Below are 23,890 nucleotides of genomic sequence, written 5' to 3' on the forward strand. Positions count from 1 at the left end.
TGTTCAATTTTTTTTTTAAATTGACAGATAATTGCGGTGTTGCCACGCTTCGTTGTGAACGCATTCATTTAAAACTTTTCGACTTCCATCTATACATCATGTACATACATGGAGATGGAAGTCGAAAAGTTTTTATACTATATTCGAAATTTAAATTTATTCAATAATAATAATAAGGTCACCTTTTGTATAATTTCTCATTAAAATATTACTCTATTTATTATTTTTATAAATGTTGCAAGTGTAAATAAATAAACTGCAAAGATATTATGCAAATTTGAATTTAAATAATTTGAAAATAAATAATACCTACTAAACTAAGAATCTATAATAATATAAGTATTAATTGTGTAGATAGACGAGAGTTAACTTTCGAAATGTAAATACATTGAACATTTTATGGATAAAATATTATTTTCATGAATAATCAACAGTTGCAATAAGAATGTAATTCCCACGGCTATTGTAATAAATTCTGTTATAAAATTGTCTACGCTCTTTACTTTGATTGATTTGAAATTTAATATGTACGAGTATTCATTGACAGAGTTTATTAGCCTTTTAACTTTTGTAACGATATTGGTCGCATGACTGAGATAATAATTAGCCTTTATCTAAAACAAAACAAATTCACTTTCACATTTATAACATAGTCTGTATGTGTCTCAGCATGGAATAGGCCACCCTTTTCTTTCCCGTGGGTGTCGTAAGAGGCGACTAAAGGAATTTAATGGTAGATAGAGGGATGGGCAGCATGGGTCCCTCTTAAAATATGTCTAAAACACTAATTGCGGTTGACAACCCGCCTATCAAATGTGGCAACTACTGGCAAAACTCCCCGTATGGGGAAGGCTTACGTCCAGCAGTGGACAGTTAACGGCTGAAATAATGATGACATTAGTAAGAATTAAACGAGAGAAATAGCAATTTTAATCGAATTACTTGCAACACAGAATTTTTTTTTAAATATGCAACAGCCACTCATTAGAGACTGGCCGTTTTTTAGAACATTTTAGATCTAAACAAGATCTTTTATAATTTCATTGTAGATATAGTTAGTGTTACGATGTTACTATGTGAATTTCATAATGCGATGTTCTGGTGAAGAAGTCATTGTAACAAATTGCATTTTAACTCCTTCACTAGGTACACGGCAAATACCAGTGTCTTTTTATTTGCGCACACGCAGCAATCGAGTTTAAGAAGGTACCGACCGACTACTCGTAAGCCGAAACAGCCATGTTGACACAAATGCTATCAAGCGCCGTTCCATGTTTGACGTACCGTAAAAATGTAATCCTATGAAAAAATAATACATAAAAATTAATAATAACTCTTTAAATATTTACATTGCCGTGACACTTTATAACCGTGTGTTAGGGTATATTTTTGAATGGCACACAAAGTGTTATAGACAGAACATGTTGTATAAAAATAATGATGCCAACTTCATTGCCTTTCGCGTGGTTCTAGTATTCAGAGCTGTGATATTGTATGCTTTAGAGAAACTGAGGAAAATGGTCTACACAGTGAAAACTACGGAAAGTGATCAGGGGCCATGTAAAGAGGTCAAGAGCGGGTCGATTTGGAAGGAGTTCGTCATATCATTTATAGGTAAGTACTTGCTTTTTATGTGTGTAGACGTATATTCATCAAGATATTTATTTATTTATTTATGCTTTATTGACCACATTACAAAAAAAAAATTATGGTATTTAGTTAATATTATATCTATTACATCTGTTATAAACAGGTATCATTTTTTTTATGTTTGTTTGTAACGAATAAACTGAAAAATTATATAGCCGATTTTAATTATTCTTTCACCTATACAAATGTACATTATCGTTGAATAACAATAGTTATATATTATTTAAAAAAAAAATATTAGAGATCTCTAGCAAATTTAAAATACACTATCGGGACTTAACGCGATAAAAAATTTTGCAGGTAAATAGTACCTACATACTTGCTTCTTTATTGACGACGTTTCAAAATTAACTTTTTCTACAAAATTTTCAATAATATAAACTAAAGTATTAAAAATTTGCCTAATAAATTCGTATATTTCTTAATATGTATGATTTATTATAAATAAAAAACAACGCCCAGACTAATATAAACAGATCGGTGGTGGGGGAGGGGATTATTAGTAATGCGGACTACTAGTTCCGTTGCTAGTAATATACCCCGTCAAGTCGACCTCCATGTGGTCTCCCTGTGTGTTTGTTACGATGGGCTGACTGACTTGCTTTTTCATTTTCACTTATCATCCATCACTGGTGGTCATTATTAAATGCGCTTTATTTTTAATACCGGTTTTAACTCTATCAGTGTGTTGTATATTTATAGTTTTTGATGGTTCAAGGACCAATTTTGCATGTAATTTGATAAAAAACGTCTCAAAAAACGATTAATGAGTGATGTTTTTTGCCAATACTTTTTTTATACAACTTAGAAAGGTAAACAAGCTGACGGCTCACCTGATGGAAAGTGGTAACCGACGTCTACAGACATGAGCAGTACTATGGACATAAAAGAGTATACTGTTTCGACCCTGATACCCCTCATGCGTTGCCATTCCTGAGGACTCAGGTGTTATTCCTCTGTACCCTGTAAATTCACTGCCATATCCCACATTTCAAACCGAAACACAGCCATGCAAACATAACTGCTTCACGGTAGAAACACGATTGGGACAGAGGTACCCAAACAAACGACTTATGTACAAAATTTCAGATTATATTATATAAATCTAGAATATAAATATACAGAGGATACATATCAATTATATCAGCCGTTTATTGTCCACTGCTGGTTTTGCCAGTAGTTGCCACGTTTGGCAGGCTGGTTAGCAACGCAGTTAGGCTTTGGTGATGTTTTGAAAGGGACGCTGTTAGCCATCCCTCGAGCATTAATTTCCCTGAGTCGCCTTTTACTACTATATAATATATCTATGCAAATTATAATTTCACAACGAGATTGCTAGGTAGTTCTAACTGTCAGAAAAGAGCGCTGTGTGTATTTTGCACTTTCTCTCACATATCGGCTTTGAAAGCATCCGACAAGTAAACAAACTACTGGTTTTATATGTTGGTCGATTCAAATAAAAAAAAACATACCAAATAAATAAAATAAAATTATTTGAAAAATTTGTTTTTTTTTTGATGATTATGGAATGATGAATGGAATAAACGGCGCTAACAGTATACGCTGACGGAGCACCAGTGACAGATAATAGGTGAGAATGAAAGCAGGTCAGTTAACCTGCGGTGATAAATACACTTGGAATTCAGCACGATCGTTTCCAGGGCTACTGGAGGTCGACCTACTAGTAGGTCGAATTATTAACAATCTCTTCCACACAAAAAAAAGAGTTTAAAAGGAGAAAGTAGATGATTATTTACTAGAAAGAAACTGCACGTAAATCATCTCCGGTGCGATGTTGCTAGCTCTGTCCCACTTGTGTTTCTGCCGTAAAGCAGCTGTGTTATATGGTATAGTTTTAGTTCGGAAATTGCAATATAGGAGTCAAATAACGTTAAGAAAAAATAGTATAAAAATTTTTCTTCAAAATGGAAAAATGTATGATGTTTTTTTTATACAACTTAGAATGGCAGACAAGACGGCCCACCTGATGGAAAGGGGTAACCGCCGCCTATAGACATGAGCAGTACCATGGACATAACAGAGTATACTGTTTCGTCCATGATATCCCCATGCGTTATCATTCCTGAGGACTCATATGTTATTCTTCTGTACCCTGTAAATTCACGCCATATCCCACCCTTCAAACACAGCCATGCAAACACAACTGTTTCACGATAGAAACACGAATGGGACAGAGGTACGCAAGAAATTAACTTTTGTACAAACTCTCCCTTTGGTAAAACTCCTCGGGTCATTTTATCATTACAATATACTTCCGAGATGGTAGGTACTATAGGTGAATGTTACCTCTTTCCATTAGGTGAGCCGTCAGCTTGTTTGCCATTATAAGATTCATTAAAAAAGTTTAAAAAAAAATCTAGCTTCGTCTATTTTCTGAAATCACCTCTTACTCGTACAGTTAACCCAATTTTGGAAACTTCGAAATGTCCCCTTAAATCTGTTCGCAGCAGGATTTCGTCGAAGCCTCGTTTTCTGTAACTTAATTGGATACATGTTTACGTTAATTTGAGAAGTAAGTTTATAATTTTATTAGGGTAGGATTATGGCAGGGATATGTGCGTTTCCCAAATTAAATTAAATTGTATGCTTTATTACATTTATTGGTTGTAAAATCATAATATTATTGCGAGACGTTGAAAGCCAACTCACTTGTTCAATATGGCGTTCACCGCCACTTGCTATCATCGTACTGCTCGCCATCGACAGGGAGTTCACCTTTATACTTTAGAGCCTTGATGGTCACACACAACGCGGTTTCAGAGATGTTTCCTCCCACAAACGCTCAGATTGTGGAATGAGCTCCCTGTTTAGGTTTTTTCAAAAAACAAGAGCATAGGATTGGTCACAATTGAAGTCGGTATTTTTGGGACACAATCTTTAATTATATCTAGTTATATTAAGAGATACCGAGACGAAAAAAAGCGATTGTCAATTTTAAGTATTTTATCGTTTACAAATTCAATTGTGAGTGACAATCTCAATTGATGAATTTTAATTGAAATTTATTGACGTGCCTAGTAAATTTACCAAATGGTCATTTTATTACGTCATCGACAATCGCTTCGGTCATTTACACCGTTAGATTCAGGTAAAAGTATTGACGATTCTATATTCAAATTAAAATCATCTTTATTAAAATAGACTTATTTACAAGCACTTTTAAATCGTATTTTTTTTTAATTTACTGGAGAATTTCGAAGGTTATCTGTTGAGAACAGCCTGCAAGAAACTCAACAATTACTCTTTTAAATCTCTGTTAATGTTATGTGTATTTATTTAAATGTACTGTCTACTTTTTATGCAACTTAGAATTGCAAACAAGCTGACAGCCCATCTCATGGAAAGTGGTAACGAGTACCGTCGTCTATAGACATGAGCAGTACCATGGACATAACAGAGTATACTGTTTCGCCCACGATACCCCTCATGCGTTGCCATTCCTGAGAACTCAGGTGTTATTCCTCTGTATCCTGTAAATTCACTGCCATATCCCACCTTTCAAACCAAAACACAGCCATGCAAACAAAACTGCTTCAGGGTTGAAACACGAATAGGACAGAGGTGCCAAAGCAAACGACTTTTGTACAAAGTCTCCCTCTGGCTTGAATTTAAAGTGAATTAAAAGCCCATGAATGATCGACTAATACCGTGTACGAGTACATTTGCCATTTAATATATATAGTATATATACATTATGCACTAATACACTAGAAACGTAATCACAAAAACGAGACAAGGAAACGGTTACATTAGTGTGCGTGTTTTGTAAATGTCTGCTTTTGACAGATCACAAATTGTATAGAATTGAAGTTACAAAAGTAACAAGAATTAACTTATTTATTATAATTTTAATTTTGATTCGTGGAAGTTAAGAGCTGTATTTGGATTAAATTTGATATTTTTTTTCTATCAAAGGTCGTACAAAATATTTTTTGATAGCTATATAATATTGCGTTTAAAAATATAAACGATTACAGCGTAATTACGTGATTTTTTTACAATTCTGTGGTTTTTTATTTAATTTATTTTATATTTAGCAAGACCACATTTAACACTTATCAACTACATGTATGTAAAATTTTACTTCGAAATTCACTTCGAAAACACTTCGAAATTCAAAAGTATTAATAATTTATTTTTTTCATAATCTCGCTAAATCAGCTTCGAGCTTATATTGTGCGAATGCATGTCTTACTTGTCTGTCTCGCTCTAACATATGTTATTATATTTTCTCTCCCTTGCATTGAATAGGCTACTCCCTCTTTACTCGTGGGTGTCGTAAGAGATGGCTAAACATGGCAAACTACTAGCAAAACTCCACTTAATGACAAAGTAAAGGACTGCCTATTGCTGCCTATTGATGATGAATTTTTGACAATTATTAGTTATTTTGTTGCTTCATATATATATATATATATATATATATATATATTTTTTTTTATATATATATTTTTTTTTTTTTTTTTTTTTTCTTTATTTTGTTATATTTTATATATCTTCTTGTTACTTATAAAAAATATTCAACACAATGTAGTATTGTATACCCAGTCCTTTCCGCAACTGCAGTGTCTCCCCATTTCCTTTCCTTTCCCACATAAGTCCCTTATTCCTCTCATTGATCAATTTCCTTTACGCTTTTCCAACCTTACTTTTTTCCTCAAATCTTTCCTCCATACCGTAGGTGGCGGAAACCTCCAACAAATGTATTCCCAAAGAGGGTTGACGTCAGGCAGGTGGCCGGTCGTAAAACTAAAAAACCAAATCTTTTTGTATTATGGATAAAATCATATTACGCCGACCCCAAATGATTGGGATAAGGGTAGGAAGATGATGTGGTATTGTAGCGAATAAATAAATTGAATTGAATTGATCATAGGATCAGCAGTGAACGGTTAACAGCTAATATGGTTATGATTGTGACATTGCTAATCTAAAGATGTATTCATGTTTCTCGCATTTATCATAATACCATATCAGATACGTATCTACTGCTGAACATAGCCCCTTCCTCCTTAAGGGGGGGTTTTTGTCAGTAGTTGCCACTTTTGGCAGGCTGATTGACAACTGCAGCTAGGCTTTGGTGATAGGGATGCTGTTGCCCATCCTTCGAACATTAAGTTTCCTCCACGCCTGCCAAGCGTGGCAACTACTGGCAAAACCCCCCAAAGGGAGTCTTATGTTCAGCAGTAGACAGTTAATGGATGATATAATGATGATGATGATATTATATTATAGGGTTGGCAACGCACGCGTAATGTTCCTAGTATTGCAGGCGCTCATAAGCTACGGTAACCGCTTACCATCAGGTGGGACGTATGCTTGTTTGCCAAAGCAGTGGTATAAAAAATTGACTTTATTAACAATTGCTATGGAATGTTTCGAGATTTCTTTATACTAAATAGGTATATCGTATATATTAATGACTAATTGCAGGTAATTCCGGACCGTTCCTTATATAGAATTAGTTCTAGGTGACCCTAAAGACAGTTGAAAAGCTCAGAATCGGTTACAGACGTTTTAAATCGACTTTAAAAGAAAATCATCTCTCACTAGTACCCAGCGTAAACCATAACGCAGACGGGATTATTATTCCATATTCATCCATTACAAAACATGTATTGTAATGTAAATTTATAGGTTACGTTATCAGTACTTCGTTCGGTTTCTGCATAAACATGAACAGGCTAAGTTATTAATGGTACGGTTTTAATTACTCTACCGTGAAGTATCAGTTAGGTAACATAGTCATAAAAACGTTTATTAATACGAAGTACCTATGTGTAGTGATGTGCAGAGTCGGTTTTTAGTATTCGAGTATTTTAGTACTAATTAAAAATATAACACTGACTCGAAATTCAAAACTCGAATATGCACTCGCGTACGGGTACTCTTATACGGATGTTCGAGTACATTATCAGGAACGTGTACCATTTTAATTGATTTTTAAAGTTTACTTTTCTTAAGACAATAAATGTTTGCTATTCTATTGAATCTAATAACCTTCCATTTGATAATTATGAAAAATATTAATGAAATGTTGAAAGAGATAAAGTTATGATTAACCCACGAGCAGTATTCGAGTACCTAAATACTCGAATCTTGTATCCGAATACTACCTATTCGAGTTAGGCTTGGAATATTTCACATGTGAAAATTGAAATAACATATGCTACGCGATTAATTACGTTGTTTCATATAGACTACTAGAAGTTACTTTAAAGGTAATTTCAGTTAGTCACTGTGTTCGGATTTATTCGTGAATAATCGACTACATTCGGTTAGCAGTAAACTAAAATAGCAACAGACGGTCAAATGGATCGTACAGAGTGAGCGAATAAAGACTTTATCACAATCATTACTAAAATTATAATTGACGTTTCACATTCATTTGCAAATAGTATCGAGTGTGATATTAAGTCATAACATCTGAATATCACTTTTATCGTTTATCACGTGTTAAATCACGGTGATTAAAAATAGTAATTTCTCTAAATGGTAATTAACATAAATAAAAATTAAAATGTAGTTATGTACTTTATGTTTAGGGGTAGGATTCATGTTTATTCTTTAATAATTTAAGACCTGTTAAATACTTCACAACATGAAATAGCAATAAATGATTGAATTGAATTAATTAAACGTCGCAATAATTTCCATATCTAATGCGAATTCTGTATATTAAGTATTCGAGTACTCATCTATTAGATATTTGAGTTAGTATTCGAGTCTGTCTGACTCGTCACATCACCGTTTATTAATACAAGTACATACCCACGGGTTTGTTTCACATTGCTTTGAATAGTAATAGATTTAAACACGAACGTAATTTCTGCTCAAGTCTAATTCTATTGTTTAAGGAATTAATTAACATGATATTCTCGTGTTTGTGAACAATTAAAATGTTCCCTTCATTTTTAACCGACTGTCAAAGAATGAAGGGTAATGTATATTTATTTGCTTTTTTTTGTACAAACACGCAAACATCTTGTCTGATGGTGAACGGTCACTGTAGCCTATGGACGACTGTAACACTAGGGGTGTCACGTGCGATTGCCAACCCTGAAAAAAACTTTTAATAATAATAATCTTCAACATCATATAAGTCCTTAACCGTTCACTGTTAAACATAAGCCTCTCCCTTGGGGGGTTTTGCCGGTACTTGCCACGCTTGACAAGTGGATTGGCAACCATAGTTAGGCTTTATAGATGTTTTAAGAGGAACGCTACCCATTCGTCGTCCTTTCTTAGATGCCTCTGAATTTGACAAGAATTAATCACGATAGTTTCCAGGGGGAACCGCGTGGGGGTCGTCCTGACAAGATATAATGCTAGCAATCACGCTATATTTACTATCTCTATCCTCCAATTGTTATTATACCTATTGTACTATTACTTATAACCGTATACACTTGATTAAAGGAACGTATGAAAAAGAGAATATGACAAACTGAAGAAGACCTTATTATGTTAACCATAAGATTGTTTTGGACTTGCCATGTTAAATAATATAATTTCAAGGTTGATAAAGAAAGGTAGGCAGCCTTATGCTATAATTAAAATCTAATTTTAATTTATTTATCAAGTTACACTCTAATAATACGCAGAAGTGTCAATGATACAAAAACTCTATCGACTTTGTACAAAAGTCGATTGCTTGGGCACCTCTGTCCTATTCGTGTTTCTACCGTGAAGCAGTTGTGTTTGCATGGCTGTGTTTCGGTTTGAAGGGTGGGAACTGGCAGTGAATTAACAGGCTACAGAGCAATAACATCTGAGTCCTCAGGAATAGCAACGCATGGGGGGTATCATGGGTGAAACAGTATACTCTGTTATGTCCACGGTACAGCTCATGTCTATAGACGACGGTTACCACTTTCAATTAGGTGAGCCGTCAGCTTGTTCGCCATTCTAAGTTGTATAAAAGAAAAGAAGTCAGTTTGAAAACCTTCTTTTTGAAGTTAGTTCAAAAATATTGTTAGTTTCAACAACATTAGTGAAGTAACAATTACAATTAGTGAGATATTGTATTAAAAACGCTGTAAAACTTATGACGTCATTAAATCCAGTTAGCAGCCAGACATTTGTAAACGGATTAATTTTAATTCTTTCCATTGAATCGACGACCTTCATACAAATTGCTAATTTTAAATTACTAATTGAGTATTTAAGCACTAGCTTTTATCGGCGACTTTGTTTGCGTGACCAGGATGTGTTCACTGACTTGTTTTCTTTTTTTTTATACCACTGAGGTGGCAAACAAGCATACGGCCTACCTGATGGTAAGCGGTTACCGTAGCCTATGAACGCCTGCAATACCAGAGGTACTACGCGCGCGTTGCCGACCCTGAAGAAACCTCTTTACCCCCCTTTTGAAGAATCCCATGCTGTAGTCTCTTGGGAAAACCTCGGCAGGGAGCTCATTCCATAACCTGAGTGTTCGTGGGAGAAAGCATCTCTGAAACCGCTCTTTTTGTTTGCAACCGACTTTAAAACAGAAGGAGGTTATCAATTCAGTTTTTTTTATTGCCTATAACTCTATCAGTTCTAGACTGATTTGGAAACATGTCTTTTTTATCTGAAAGGAGATATTTAGAGATTGGTTTCGTAAAGGTTTTCTCAAAATCGATAGATCGTAAAGGTTTTATCAGAATCGATATTTAAGTAGATTAGTTTTTAAATAAAAATAACTGGGTTTCTCACGATCGAAGTCGATTTTTTTTTGAGGCACAATATTTAACTAGTGTTATTCTATCTGATGAAATTTTTATAATTTTAAAATTTAACTATTGTTTAAAAATAGCAATATCTTATTACCTGTACGCCATATTTTGTAACAAACAAATAAACTCACGTTACATTTGTAATTTTAATAAGGATAACACGTTTCTAGTTGTTTTTATATCTGTATTATCACTTTAATATCAGCCTTTAATTATCCACTGCTGAATATAAATCTCCCCCTTGGGGGGTTTTGCCAGTTGTTGCCACGCTTGGCAGGCGGATTGGCAACGGCAGTTAAGCTTTAGAGATATTTTAAAAGGGACGCTGCTGCCTACCCCTTGCTCTCACTTAGTCGTCTCTTACGACACCCACGGGAGAGGAAGGGGTGGCCTATTCCGTGCCGGAACTACACGACCATTTTGTATGTATAATATTTTGTATATGTAATACATATATAGTATTAAGTAAGTGCTGATCTCGGATATATATCATGTAACATAGATGTATCACATGACTTTAAAACAATATTCAGCTTAGAATTGAAGGAGACTTTGTACAAAAGTCGATTGCTTGGGTACCTCTCTGTCCCATTCGTGTTTCAACCGTGAAGCAAATGTGTTTGCATGGCTGTGTTTCAATTTGAAGGGTGGGATTTGGCGTGAATTTACACGGTACAGAGGAATAACATCTGAGTCCTCAGGAATGGCAACACATGGGGGGTATAATGGGCGAAACAGTGTACTGTCTATAGGCGACGGTTACCACTTTCCATCAGGTGGGCCGTCAGCTTGTTTGCATTTCTAAGTTGTATAAAAGTAATTGAAGGAAGTCAGTTCTACATACGAATAATCTGCGGATATTGGCCAACAAGAGCGTACTATCCTGTTGAGTGCTCTCAATTGAACCGAATTGGGCAAAGAGTCGTACAATTAACTATCCAACGACTTGAGCAGTTCCTAACGACAGGGTCTGCGAAACTCGTACATCTACTTCAATGTGAATTAGTTATATTAACGCAAGTATTAAATGAAACTACTGTTTCATAATAAGTAACAGAACTCTATTACTTTCACAGTGATACTGGTCTGCGAGAGAGACGGTGAATGTAAGAGAAGTTTTAGTCCCCAAGATACAGGTCTGGCCTAGTTTGGGGACTGATGGTAATGCAGATATTTCCTCGTTGTATATAAATTGTAAAAATTGTAAATTGTACCTTATGCAACTGTATCTTTCTTAAAAAAATAAATATTATATTATATAGTACTCTATTACTTTCACAGTGATACTGGTCTGCGAGAGACACGGTGAATGTAAGAGAAGTTTTAGTCCCCAAGATACAGTTCTGGCCTAGTTTGGGGACTGATGGTAATGCAGATATTTCCTCGTTGTATATAAATTGTAAAAATTGTAAATTGTACCTTATGCAACTGTATCTTTCTTAAAAAAATAAATATTATATTATATAGTACTCTATTACTTTCACAGTGATACTGGTCTGCGAGAGAAGTGGTGAATGTAAGAGAAGTGAAAAAGTGTTGTTTGTTACACGATCGAATTTGAACATCCACAATGCAAATAATGTCACGGTTATTTTTATTTTTTAACTTTTACCTTCTTCAAGTATATCCTATTGTACCTTGAAATTATTTTTAAAATAAAAATTTACTTTTTGTAGTCACGGAAAGAGAGGAATTAATGAGTATGAATGAATGAATGAATGGTTTATATTCTCTGACAACTTGATCTTGAGAGATTGTTAATAATTTAATAATGATAAGAACTCGATGATACATATATATAATGTAAAAACAAGTTTATATAATATTTATTAATGTATTAGGGTTCAGATTCTATACTTTTAGATTCTTACAACATGTAATAGCAATAAATAAATGAATGAATGAATATATATATATCATATATAATATATATATATATATATATATATATATATATATATATATATATATATATATATATATATATATAGTATGTATTAAGTTAGATCTTACCACTTTATATATAATATGACGCATGTCTCCCATTTTATGGCGGTGATTCAAATAATATGTTTTTATCCATATTACCTATATACATATATAATATAAATATATATATGATATAAATTTTAGGGCGGTATTATATGTTTTTATCCATATTACCCAAGGTTTTGGCTTTTAGTTTACAACCGGCCACCTGCCTAACGTCTACCCCCCTTAGGAATACAGTTTTACTAATAAAATAGTTTATTAAATTCCTTAAACAAGAGCATGATGTCTGGAAAGGTATTTTTGAAATGTTTAATATTAAAGTATTAAATTTGATACATTTAACTGATATTAAAATAAGATTATTTTTAGAATAATAGATGTTTCAAGATTTGATATCCTTTTAGAATAAAATTTTGCAATTAGATGATGTAACAGAATAGGTTACATGCTAAAAAGATTCTTATGTTAGCCCCTATACTGACAAATATCGTTTACATTTTGTTTTCTAACATGAGTAAAGATATAAAGTTAAGTTCGCCATGTGATTAGGACATAGAATGGGCCACCACTTCCTTTCCTGTGGGAGGGCGGCAGCGTCTCTCTTAAAACATCACCAAAGCCTAACTGCGGTTGCCAACTCATCTGCCAAGCATGGCAAGCTACTGACAAATACTTTCCCTCCTCTAAGGGGAGGCCTATGTTAAACAATGAGCAGTTAACAGCGATATGATAAAAGTTTTAAAAGGAGTGTAGAAAAATCGTTCGAACATAAGAAGGACAAGGGTCCTATTCATGTTTCTGCCACCAAGTGCATAGAGCAATGTAGATATAGTCTTCTTCTAATAGTGCTTCTTAAACTAGTAGTGGTTGGATATTAGCTTACGGCATCTATAAATGATCCTTGCGAGATGGAATAATTCGGCTGCACTCGTAAAGCCCGTCTTCTCCCAGTTGTAGCGAAGCCAAGACTCTTTCTGAGACCAATTCGTCTCTTGTCAACAACTTTACCCTTCATAAATATCTGTAGCAGTTGGTATTTATCGCGTCTCAGTATATGAAAAAGATATGAAGATTTTCGCTTTTTTATGATGGACAATAACCTTTTTGTTGCTGTTGCTTAGTCTATCACAGAACCTCATTGGCGACATTCTATATACTAGAGTATTTTACCAGATGGAGACTTTGTACAAAAATATGTCCCATTCGTGTGTAACCGTGAATATATATATATATATATATATATATATATATATATATATATATATATATACACAGATATATATGTATACATAAACAAATATAGAGATATAATACAGAGAGATTAAAATTTCTACATTACAACAGGAGAGAGATATAATAGAGAGAGATGGAATATTTCTATATTATTACACAGTTTACTCTTGTATTAGTTGCAAACTCATTTAGTACAAATTTATTCTACTCTTGTGGAACAATATCTTATTATTTTTATTTCAGCCAGCATTCCATTCTTCACCCATGGTGTTGAAACCACAATACTTTCAACATCAGCACACGCAGGCCACTTTATCACCTCACCTGATGACGAGCCATGGAACGCCACAGCTATGTTAATAGCAGCTGGCATATCTGCTCCTGTGTACTGTTATGTTATTGATAAGTTTGGAAGAAAGATTGGGATATTTATCATCAGCCTAATGCAGGGTGTGAGTATTTTTTTTTTAATTTTACAAGGTTTTATCCACGACATTGTCTACATAACTGGATAATGTACAGTGACCGGACTTCCAATATATTACGTGTATACTCAATTTCATAATAATTATTTAAGCTGTTTTTTTTTTATACAACTTAGAATGGCAAACAAGCTGACGGTCCACCTGATGGAAAGTGGTAACCGTCGTCTATAGATATGTGCAGTACCATGGACATAACAGAGTATACTGTTTCGTCCATAATACCTCCCATGCGATGCCATTCCTGAGGACTCAGGTGTTATTCCTCCGTATCCAGTAATTTCACGCCATATCCCACCCTTCAAACCGAAACACAGCTATGCAAACACAACTGCTTCACGGTTGAAACACGAATGGGACAGAGGTCGACCCAAGCAATCGACTTTTGTACAAATTCTCCCTCTGGTAGTTAAGCTGTTAAAACGCCATGAGGTAACAAATTTGCTTTTACATTTATAATATAAGCAAAAGATTCTTATTTTATATCACATAATATAACTCATACTGGTCACCTGATGGTAAATGTCTACCGTATCTTATGAGGACCCGCTACGTAGGAGGGTTCTCTCCCTTTTTAGTAAATAAAACATGTTTTTCTTAAAGCTTCCATATTTTATTAATCCAAAATTGTGGTCTTAACTAAAAGAGGATCTCGTTAACTTATTATTACTATGCTATTATAAAGTGTATTATTCCGATTTCTATTCGTTTTTTTGCCTTGTCTTGTTCTTTGTTCTTCTAGCCATCTCTTATGATTAACATTATAAAAATATTACTAACAAATTTTGTATTATTACAGGCTTCACTTGTACCACTATTTTTACCACCGAAGGATATAAATATGTTAATATTACATATATTTGCTGGAATCTCATCCGGGGGACTATTTACTGTCCTACCAATTTATGTAAGAGAAATTAGTTCGACAAATATAAGAGGAGTGACGATATCATTGATGATGGTGATGACAACAGCTGGGTATTTGATGAAGTTGGTGACAGGGGTTGAAACGTTGATGTATTCGATGACAGCCCTTTTGATAGTACAATTCGTGTTAATGGTAGTGATGGTGGAATCACCGAGCTATTTAGTGATGGTTGGGAAAATGGAGGTAAGTCAATCTAAATAATACTGAGAAATTTTTTAAACATGGGGACAAACGAGACATGCAACATCAGAGAAATTGCAGGTATATTGCCGACTTTTTAAGGAGGAATATGCATTTTTTTTAAGGATTAATATCCTATCTGTTCGAAGATACTGTTGGTGGGAGTTTGTTTCCTATTTTAGTTATGCTACGAAAAAAACGTCGAAAAACATGCAAGGTGAAGGACCGTCACTCATTTAAATGGCCGGAATGAAATTTTAGCTTTTTTTTACAACACAGGGGGCAAACAAGCATGCGGCTCACCTGATGGTAAGTGACTATCGCCGCCCAAGATTACCCACAACACCAACGGCATAGCAGGTGTGCTGCCGGCCTTTTAAAAAGGAATATGCTCTTTTCTTGAAAGTTATGTTGTCGTATCGGTAAACTTGTGGCGGGATACATGGTGATTAATTAGAAAGAAAGATGGATTATGTGGGTACAGAATGATAAGAAAAACCATAATGTGCTGATTGGAAATAAACAGGAAAAAAATTATGATGCTTTTCATGATACATATAGAAAATAGCTCAATAAATAGAACGGATATGATAGTAGCATGATAATAATGGAATTGAGAACTGACAATTTAGTGACGCTGCTGACAAAGGTTCAAATGTATTTAATGATATCATACGTATTGTATATAACATTGTTGCAAATTAGGTTGATAATGGCAATGGTACAATTTTCAAACTATTTGATTGAAATATAGAAAAATTTAAGTTATTTAAAGATCTTGTTGCTACATTAATGGACTGTGAGAGGTTTTTTTTTATACCACTGAGGTGGCAAACAAGCATACGGCCCACCTGATGGTAAGCGGTTACCGTAGCCTATGAACGCCTGCAATACCAGAGGTATTACGCGCGCGTTGCCGACCCTGAAGAAACCTCTTTACCCCCTTTTGAAGAACCCCATGCTATAGTCTCTTGGGAAAACCTCGGCAGGGAGCTCATTCCATAACCTGAGTGTTGTTACGATATTATATAAAAATGATGATATCAATTGAGTATTTGATAAAGTCCTGGAGATAGGAATGAAAATTTTGATGCATTTGATAGTATAATTCATGTAGATGACAATCCTGGTAAAGGAATCGAAAAACTAGTGAAAGAAAGAACTACAGTTCGTTCCAAAGTATTATATAAGTTTATGTTTGTACAATTGTAATAAATCATTAAGAAATAAAAAAAAATAAGGGATACTGGTGATATCGTTATTCGAGAAATTATTAGCTAGACCGTAATTACGTAACATAGAATTGTAAAACTATTGTCTCTATCATGGTCAAAAGCCTTTATGGAACACGTAAAGTCGCCAGAAAGTGCCTATACTTTTGAATAGAGCTTGGCTATCTTTCTCTCTTATTATCTTACGCTGCACGTCTTTATATTAATAAAACCCTCAATTTTCAGTCTGCGACAGAAGCGATATCAAAATTAAGGTGCTTATCGTATGAAAATCCTGCATTATCAAACGAAGTAATTCATTTGAGAGATGAAAGGGATAGAGTGAGAGCAAATGGAAAACTGAGTTTACTTCAAATTCGTAAGTTTATTTTTAATTTAAATCAAAATTATAATCCTGCTCGAGTTGAACTAAACTACTCACTATTGCAATAAAGTTTTAATAGTCTAAAGTTTTAGTTCCAAGTTTGAAAAGAAAGTTCAAATTCTAAAAGAGAGGTTCTTAAAGACGACATAATAAATGAAATATTTTGTACTACAGTATTCCAAAGTAGAAATGAAACTTGAGATTCAAATTCCCAAGTTAACAAACAATATTTGTATTTGTTTGTGGATTATTTGGCAAAAATAATAGATATATCGAGAAAAAAAACACTTCTCATAAAAAGTATATGTAAAACTATTCTCAATATAAAATAAAAAAAAAAAAAAACTTAATCAGTGAAATCGTTAAATAGATATCGTTTATATATTCATAAATCTCTGTGCCATATTTTTACATTTATATAATATATCGTTTAAGTCTCTGGATCATTAGAAATGAAAGCACAATTTCCCTGGATGCTCTTTTATCAGTACTGTTTTTTAGTTACCATATATTTTGAGTTTATCATGTATCATATTAATGTTCATTCGTAAATAAATTGGCAAAAACCTATTTGCGTACAGCATTTTTCTCTCGAGTTAATTCCGTGGCTGCCTTTGTAGAGTTCTTGCCTTTTGAAAAAGATATTAATCAACGGTTGATCCATAAGGGACATGAAAATTACAATTTTGTGGTAGGTATTCTAATTACGGAAATATCTTGGAGTTCCTTTGAAAAGTCACGTTTGTGTTTGTTCATAAAAATTTTGATGATAATATTCATCATAGAGACTTGAATTTTGCTCTTTTCTGTATTTCGTGAATAACACTAAGAGATAATGACAAAATTATGTGGAGCGAACACTCATTTAGAATATTTAGTCATGAAAAATAATTATCAGTAAGTAGGAGGACAGTTAGCTAGATAATATAGAAGAAAGTGAGCTGAAGTGGCAATGAGCTGGTCACATAGCTCGATGAACCGACAACCGATGGGGAAGAAAAGTTCTTGAGTAACGATTCTGTACGGGCTAACGCAGTGTAGGACGATACTCCAATAGATGAAGTGACGATCTCAAATGCATTGCACGGTATCAGTGGTTGCAGATGGTTCAAGGCCGTTCCTTATGGCAGTCTATGGGGGAGACTTATGTTCAGCATGTGAACAGATAATGGCTGAAGTGATGATGAAGATGAAACATAAATAGAAGAAAGAGTGGAATCAACTATTTTCGTTTTGGTTATATTATATAAATACATACCGGTATTATTCACTGTCTGGTTCCGATCATGGCACAACACGAAATGGGCTATCTCGTTCCTTTCCTTTTATTCTTGAGGAGAATGTAATTTTTTTATTGGACGATGGTTTTACATTTGGTTTACACTTATTTATCCAACATTGTTCAAATTGTTCCTCCCACGCCGAAGCTTAACACCCACTTAAATAATAATACGATTTCTACAATGCGCTCAAACCTATATACTCCCCCGCAAAGGTTCCATTGTATGAATTCTGATCGGAACCTTTTCAGTCTCATAATTTATATGAAATAGGCTAAATTTATATTTTTTCAATAATATTATTTTATTGACGAGAAAATAAAATTATTTAAAACGAACAAACATCATGAAATTAAAAAATTATATATAATGATCTACACTCGTGTAAAATGAACGAAAATCGTGCGAGTCGAACTAAAGTCCTAACAAATGAACTAAAATTGTACGAATTAAACTAAATTCATACCAAATGAGCTAAAATTTTGCGGATTAAACTGAAGTCGTGCCAATGAACTAAAATCATGCAAAGTTAATTGAAGTCGTACGAAATGAACTGAAATCGCGCGAAGTTAACTAAAATCGTGTGAAATGGACCAAAAGCGCGCAAAGTGAATTGAAGTCGTACGAAAAGAACTAAAATCGACCTAAAGTCATATGTAATGAACTAAAATCGCGCGAAGTGAACTAAAGTTGTGTGAAATTAACTAAAATCGTGCGAAACAAAATGAAGTCGTACAAAATGAACTAAAATCATGCGAAGTGAACAAAATTCGTGTCAAACGAATTAAAATTGTGTAAAAACCAAAATCTTGTTAGCGTTGTGGTCTATTTAACTTATCGATCCTAAACTTTAAGAGTTTTAATATTGAAATTGCCAACAAAATATTATATTAATTTCAATTTCCTACTAATTTTATGTCTGTAAACATTGTTAACAAACCAAATCAATCCGGGTGATGACTATAATCTCATCTTTTGCCATGTAGGGTTCTAATATGCTCAGCGAACTGTGCCCATGTTGAATGCTATATTTACCACAATGGCCTCCTCAATAACAACCTTTAGATTCATTAACGATTTAGAGTGAGGGTAGATAATATATACTTATATCTATATATTTCAGTTACAATATCTATATATTGAGCAAATATCGGGTATACTAAATATCATGTTTATAATATATAATAACAAAATAAATAACCTTATTTAAATGAACATAAATGTCAAACTGGTATGGGCGATATCGAATTGAGTGATGACCTTTTTTACGCCCTCAATGTCTAAAGAAAACAAATATATAGGTATTATGGAGATACCGCTATTACTCATGCCATTCAGAGTGCTCAGTATTTTCAACCGACTTCAAATAAGAGGAGGTTCTCAATATGCTTTTATTTTTTTATACTTGTTACTTCCGAATTTTGTCGTTTGCATTTGCACATGCATTTATGTCTATTATTGTTTGTGTGCTGTTAATGATGTAAATAAATAATTTATCTATCTATCTATCATTTATAAATTTATTTGGGTCATTTTTTATTTATCAGAAAAGGCGTACTTTTGATTTGGTTTGAGTTTAGTTTTTAAATCAAAGTACTAGTTACTACTATTGTAGTCGGTTTTATTGAGGAACTTAATCTTGTTTTATTTTCTGTTTTATATTATTCATAAAAACTAAAATCTCCTACAAACATATTTTAAGTATTACACTGTTTTGTCCCTTTCTTTCAAATTAGGAATTTAGCACCAAAGAAAGAGACAAAATAGATCAATAGCTAATATACGAGTTTACAAGAGGTTTGACGTTTTTATGAATAAGGGGAGGGGATAAAGATGGATATGGTTTATGTTTTGTGAAACATAATCCACTACATTTATTTTTTGTTTTATATATTTAACGGCGTCCATGTACGGGTAAACATAGTGTAGGACGACCCTCACTAGATGGAGTGACGACTTGAAATGCGTTGCAGGGAGTCAGTAGATGCAGGTGGCTCAGGACCGTTCTTTATGGCAATCTATGGAGGAGGCTTATAATCCAGCAGTGGACGGATAATGTCTGAAATTATGATTAATGATAACATTTAATTTTATTTGCAGTAAGAAACAGAATCTGGTGGGATGCGACAAAGATTGGTTTTGTTCTTTACACCATACACGTGATATGTGGAAGTATTGTATTTCTGGACCAAGATAAAGTTTTATTACAACTGAAAATGGACATGGATCCCGAGAAAGTGCTCGTCGTAGCTAGCCTGTGTGGAGGCAGCTTGCTCTGTTTGTCGATGGTCAAATTTATTGACAGAAAGGTGATGAAAATTCTTTATTTCAAGTAATAATGTACTTACAAATTGGTTGTATTGAAATTTTGTTTACTGTCCGACTTGATCTACTGAAACTGTTGATGAACACTGAGATGTTGCATCTCTGTGCATCTTCTACCGAATTTATCATGGGGAGTGTTCTGAGGAATTGTTCGGATTGATACCTGCTGCTGATTTTCACCACCGTACAACCCGCCACAAACTAAAGTTTCATCCCAATCATCTGGACGAGTGGCGGTCTTCCACCGTGCGTTTTTCAAGGCGCTTTCTTTCACGCACAACCATTCTTTGGAATCAACTTCCAGCAGCAGTATTTTCGAACCGATACAACAACATAACCTTCAAGAAAAAAGTATATTCCTTTTTAAAAGGCCGGCAGCACACCTGCAATGCCACTGGTGTTGTGGGTGATCATGGGCGGCGGTAATCACTTACCATCAAATGAGCCGCATGCACGTGTGCCCCCTGTGTAGTAAAAAAAAAATATTGTTAAAATCTTTTCAGTAGTTTAATTTATAAATTCAATTTACTGGTTTTGCCATAATTGAAGTCGGTTTATTTTTATGGAATGCAATCTTAAATTATTCTCTATTCTTCCTCAGTTACAATACAATAATTTAGTTTTCTTCGATTCTTGACATTTTATTATAAGGTACTTTAATTCTTTGTCTAAAATTATAAAATATTTACATTTAATTATTATAAATTTCAGTATCTACTGACCTTTGGATATGCGATTATGGTTTTGTCCATGGGTGTCTTGGGAGTGTACACACAAACGGAACTGACTGTCAGGTCGCTACACTGGTTGCCAGTGGTTGCCCTGGGTGTCTTGGTTATAGGTTACGGTTTGGCATGGGGTCTACCCATAATCATCATGGTGGAAATGTACAATTTTGAGGTGCGTATCTTATATATATCAACTTAACACTAAATAATACTTTAAATAATATCTATCAACTAAGGGGGAAAGAGATTGTTAGTAATGGAGATTGAGAATCCTATTACTAGCAATATACCCAACCAGATCGACCTCCTCGCGGTTCTCTCTGGAAACTATCATGGTTAATTTTTAATGAATTCATCATGAAGGGCTAACTGGCCTGTTTTCATTCTCATTTATCACCCTTCACTGGTGCTTCGCCAGCGTATCCCGTTAGCGCAGGCGGGGTTACCATACCATTTTCACCCATCAAAAAAAAATCTATCAACTTAACACTGCATTAAAACAAATATTAAACTTTAGAAAAACTTAATAAAACTAAATAACTTATTCTAATAATTGCTTCTTGCTTATTTTCTGTAAATCTGTTTGCCAATCAGCAAAGGCCTCCTCCAACCGTTTTCATTCTCGTCTTTCTTGATCCACTCTGTCTCCATGTTACTCCAGCCACTTCCCCGATGTCATCATTCCATCTTATGCAAAACGTACAATAGTAATAAGGTAGATTCATAAATAGATGAAAATAGAACGGTAACCGCCTTTTTTATTATTATATAAGCCATTAACTGCCCACTGTTGAACATAGACTTCTCCTATAAGAGGGGGTTTTACAACAATTGCAAGATTTGTCAGGCGAGTTGGCAGCCACAGTTAAACTTTAGTGATGTATTTAGAAGGACGCTAGTGCCTATTCGTCGACCATTAGGTTCCCTTTATCGCCTCTTGTGACACTCACGGGAAAGGTAGTGGTGGTCCAATTTATGCCGGAACCACACGGCTTTTTGTCTATCGTATTGTATTAATCAAGAATTAACCAGAGGATCCGCATAAAGGTTCCCGCTCAGCTAGCTGTGATAAAATTTTTGTAGCTGTGTACTCGGATTATATGTTCCTATTTAAGAGATAAGATAATTTTTAAAGCGATAAAACCTAATGAGTTCGGTACATGGCGGTAGAGGGTAGATATGGGTTATGTATAGTATATGTATATATTGTGGTTACAATATCTATATGTTGAGCTATAAATGGATTAATTATATATTAGTCAGTGTCTAGTGTCTGAGTGTCAAGTGTCTAAATATCTGATGTCTGAGTGTCTAGTGTGTGAATGTCTAGTGTCTGACTGACTAGTGTTTGAGTGTCTAGTGCCTGAGTGTCCAGCGTCAGTGTCTCTATGTGTCTGAGTGTCTAGTATCAGTGTGTCTATGTGTCTAGTGTCTGTGTGTCTAGTGTGTGACTGTCTAGTGTGTAGTGTGTGAGTGTCTAATGACTGAGTGTCTAGTATTTAAGTGTCTAGAGACTGTGTGTCTGAGTGTGTGAGTGTCTAGTGTCTGAGTGTCTAGTATCAGCGCGTCTAGTGCCTGAGTGTCAAGTGACTAATTATCTGGTGTCTGAGTGTCTAGTGTGTGAGTGTCTAGTGTCTGAGTGTCTAGTGTCTGATTGTCTAGTGTCTGAGTGTCTAGTGTCTGAGTGTCTAGTGTCTGAGTGTCTAGTGTCTAAGTGTCTAGTGACTGAGTGTATAGTGTCTGAGTGTCTAGTGTCTGAGTGTCTAGTAGTCAGTTATTTAATATCAAAACATAGAACCCGATTAAAATTACTATATCATAGATATATGACCGCAATTGGTAATATAGGAATGAATGACTAACTTTTTTCCTCTATTAATATTCAGACAAACCCAATAATAATATAGATATTGGGGCAGTACTAATATTATACATGCCCAGTAGAGGGTAAAAAAGATTGCTGGGTTATTTATTACTTGTCGCCTGTTTGGGTACTTCTGTCCTATTCGTGTTTCTGTCATAAATCAGTTCTGTTTGCATGGTCGTGTTACACTTTAAAGGGTAAGGCTACAGAGGAAAAACATTTTATTCCTCAGAAATGGCAACGCATGAGGGATATCATGGGTGACACAGTATACTCTATTAAAGCCGCTATAATCATGGTACTGTTCATGTCTGTAGATGATGGTTACCACTTTCCTGTTGTTAAAAAAATACACTATACAAGATTTTTAATCTAATATATTATATTCACTTATGATATTTTATATTTTGTTTTCAGATCCGCGCCAAACTGCTAGGATTACTATATACGTATTCACAAATAATAAAACTGGCCCACATACACTCCTTCAAATACATCGAAGAATACATGGGAATTTACACTGTATTCTATTTATTTGCATGTATAAACCTTTTTGCTGGGGTGTACACGTTATTCGGAATACCTAATATCAAAGATAAAAGTGTTAAACAAATTGAAAGACAATTGAAAAGAGTGCCAATATTGAAATTATGAAATAAAGCTTTTGTTTATTCATTTAGTTTTTTTTTTTAATTAAAGAAATAATAAATGACATAATTAATTATATCGTCACAGTCGTAGAATACTGATGGATCTTTATATGTAATATTTGTCAGATCCGTCAGTATTCTACGACTATGACGATATTACATAATGGATGTTCCCCCTGAGGTACCATTTAATAAACTTATCTTTAAACTTTAATTTAAATTTTAATTTACAATTATAAAC

At 34.2% G+C, this 23,890-nt stretch overlaps 1 protein-coding gene across 1 annotated transcript; it reads left to right on the forward strand.

The window, feature by feature from the left end:
* Positions 1–1,213: 1,213 nt before the first annotated feature.
* On the forward strand, positions 1,214–23,674 carry LOC113511274 (putative metabolite transport protein YwtG). Its single transcript, XM_026894892.3, has 7 exons — positions 1,214–1,614; positions 13,860–14,068; positions 14,898–15,209; positions 16,664–16,796; positions 20,183–20,391; positions 21,119–21,307; positions 23,417–23,674. The coding sequence occupies exons 1-7, from the start codon at positions 1,422–1,424 to the stop codon at positions 23,651–23,653; spliced, it is 1,482 nt and encodes a 493-aa protein (XP_026750693.2). The 5' UTR covers positions 1,214–1,421; the 3' UTR covers positions 23,654–23,674.
* Positions 23,675–23,890: the final 216 nt, after the last annotated feature.

Source organism: Galleria mellonella, unplaced genomic scaffold (assembly GCF_026898425.1).
Source record: "Galleria mellonella isolate WM207_F2 unplaced genomic scaffold, CSIRO_AGI_GalMel_v1 utg109, whole genome shotgun sequence".
Lineage (NCBI taxonomy): Eukaryota > Metazoa > Arthropoda > Insecta > Lepidoptera > Pyralidae > Galleria > Galleria mellonella.

What these genes read in the sequence shown, in the direction of transcription:
- LOC113511274 (XM_026894892.3), top strand. Translation starts at nt 1,422, where the DNA reads ATGTTGTATAAAAATAATGATGCCAACTTCATTGCCTTTCGCGTGGTT. An exon ending in TGATGGTTGGGAAAATGGAG is followed by an intron (nt 15,210 to 16,663) that starts GTAAGTCAATCT and finishes CTCAATTTTCAG; the next exon opens with TCTGCGACAGAAGCGATATC. An exon ending in TGGAAATGTACAATTTTGAG is followed by an intron (nt 21,308 to 23,416) that starts GTGCGTATCTTA and finishes TTTTGTTTTCAG; the next exon opens with ATCCGCGCCAAACTGCTAGG.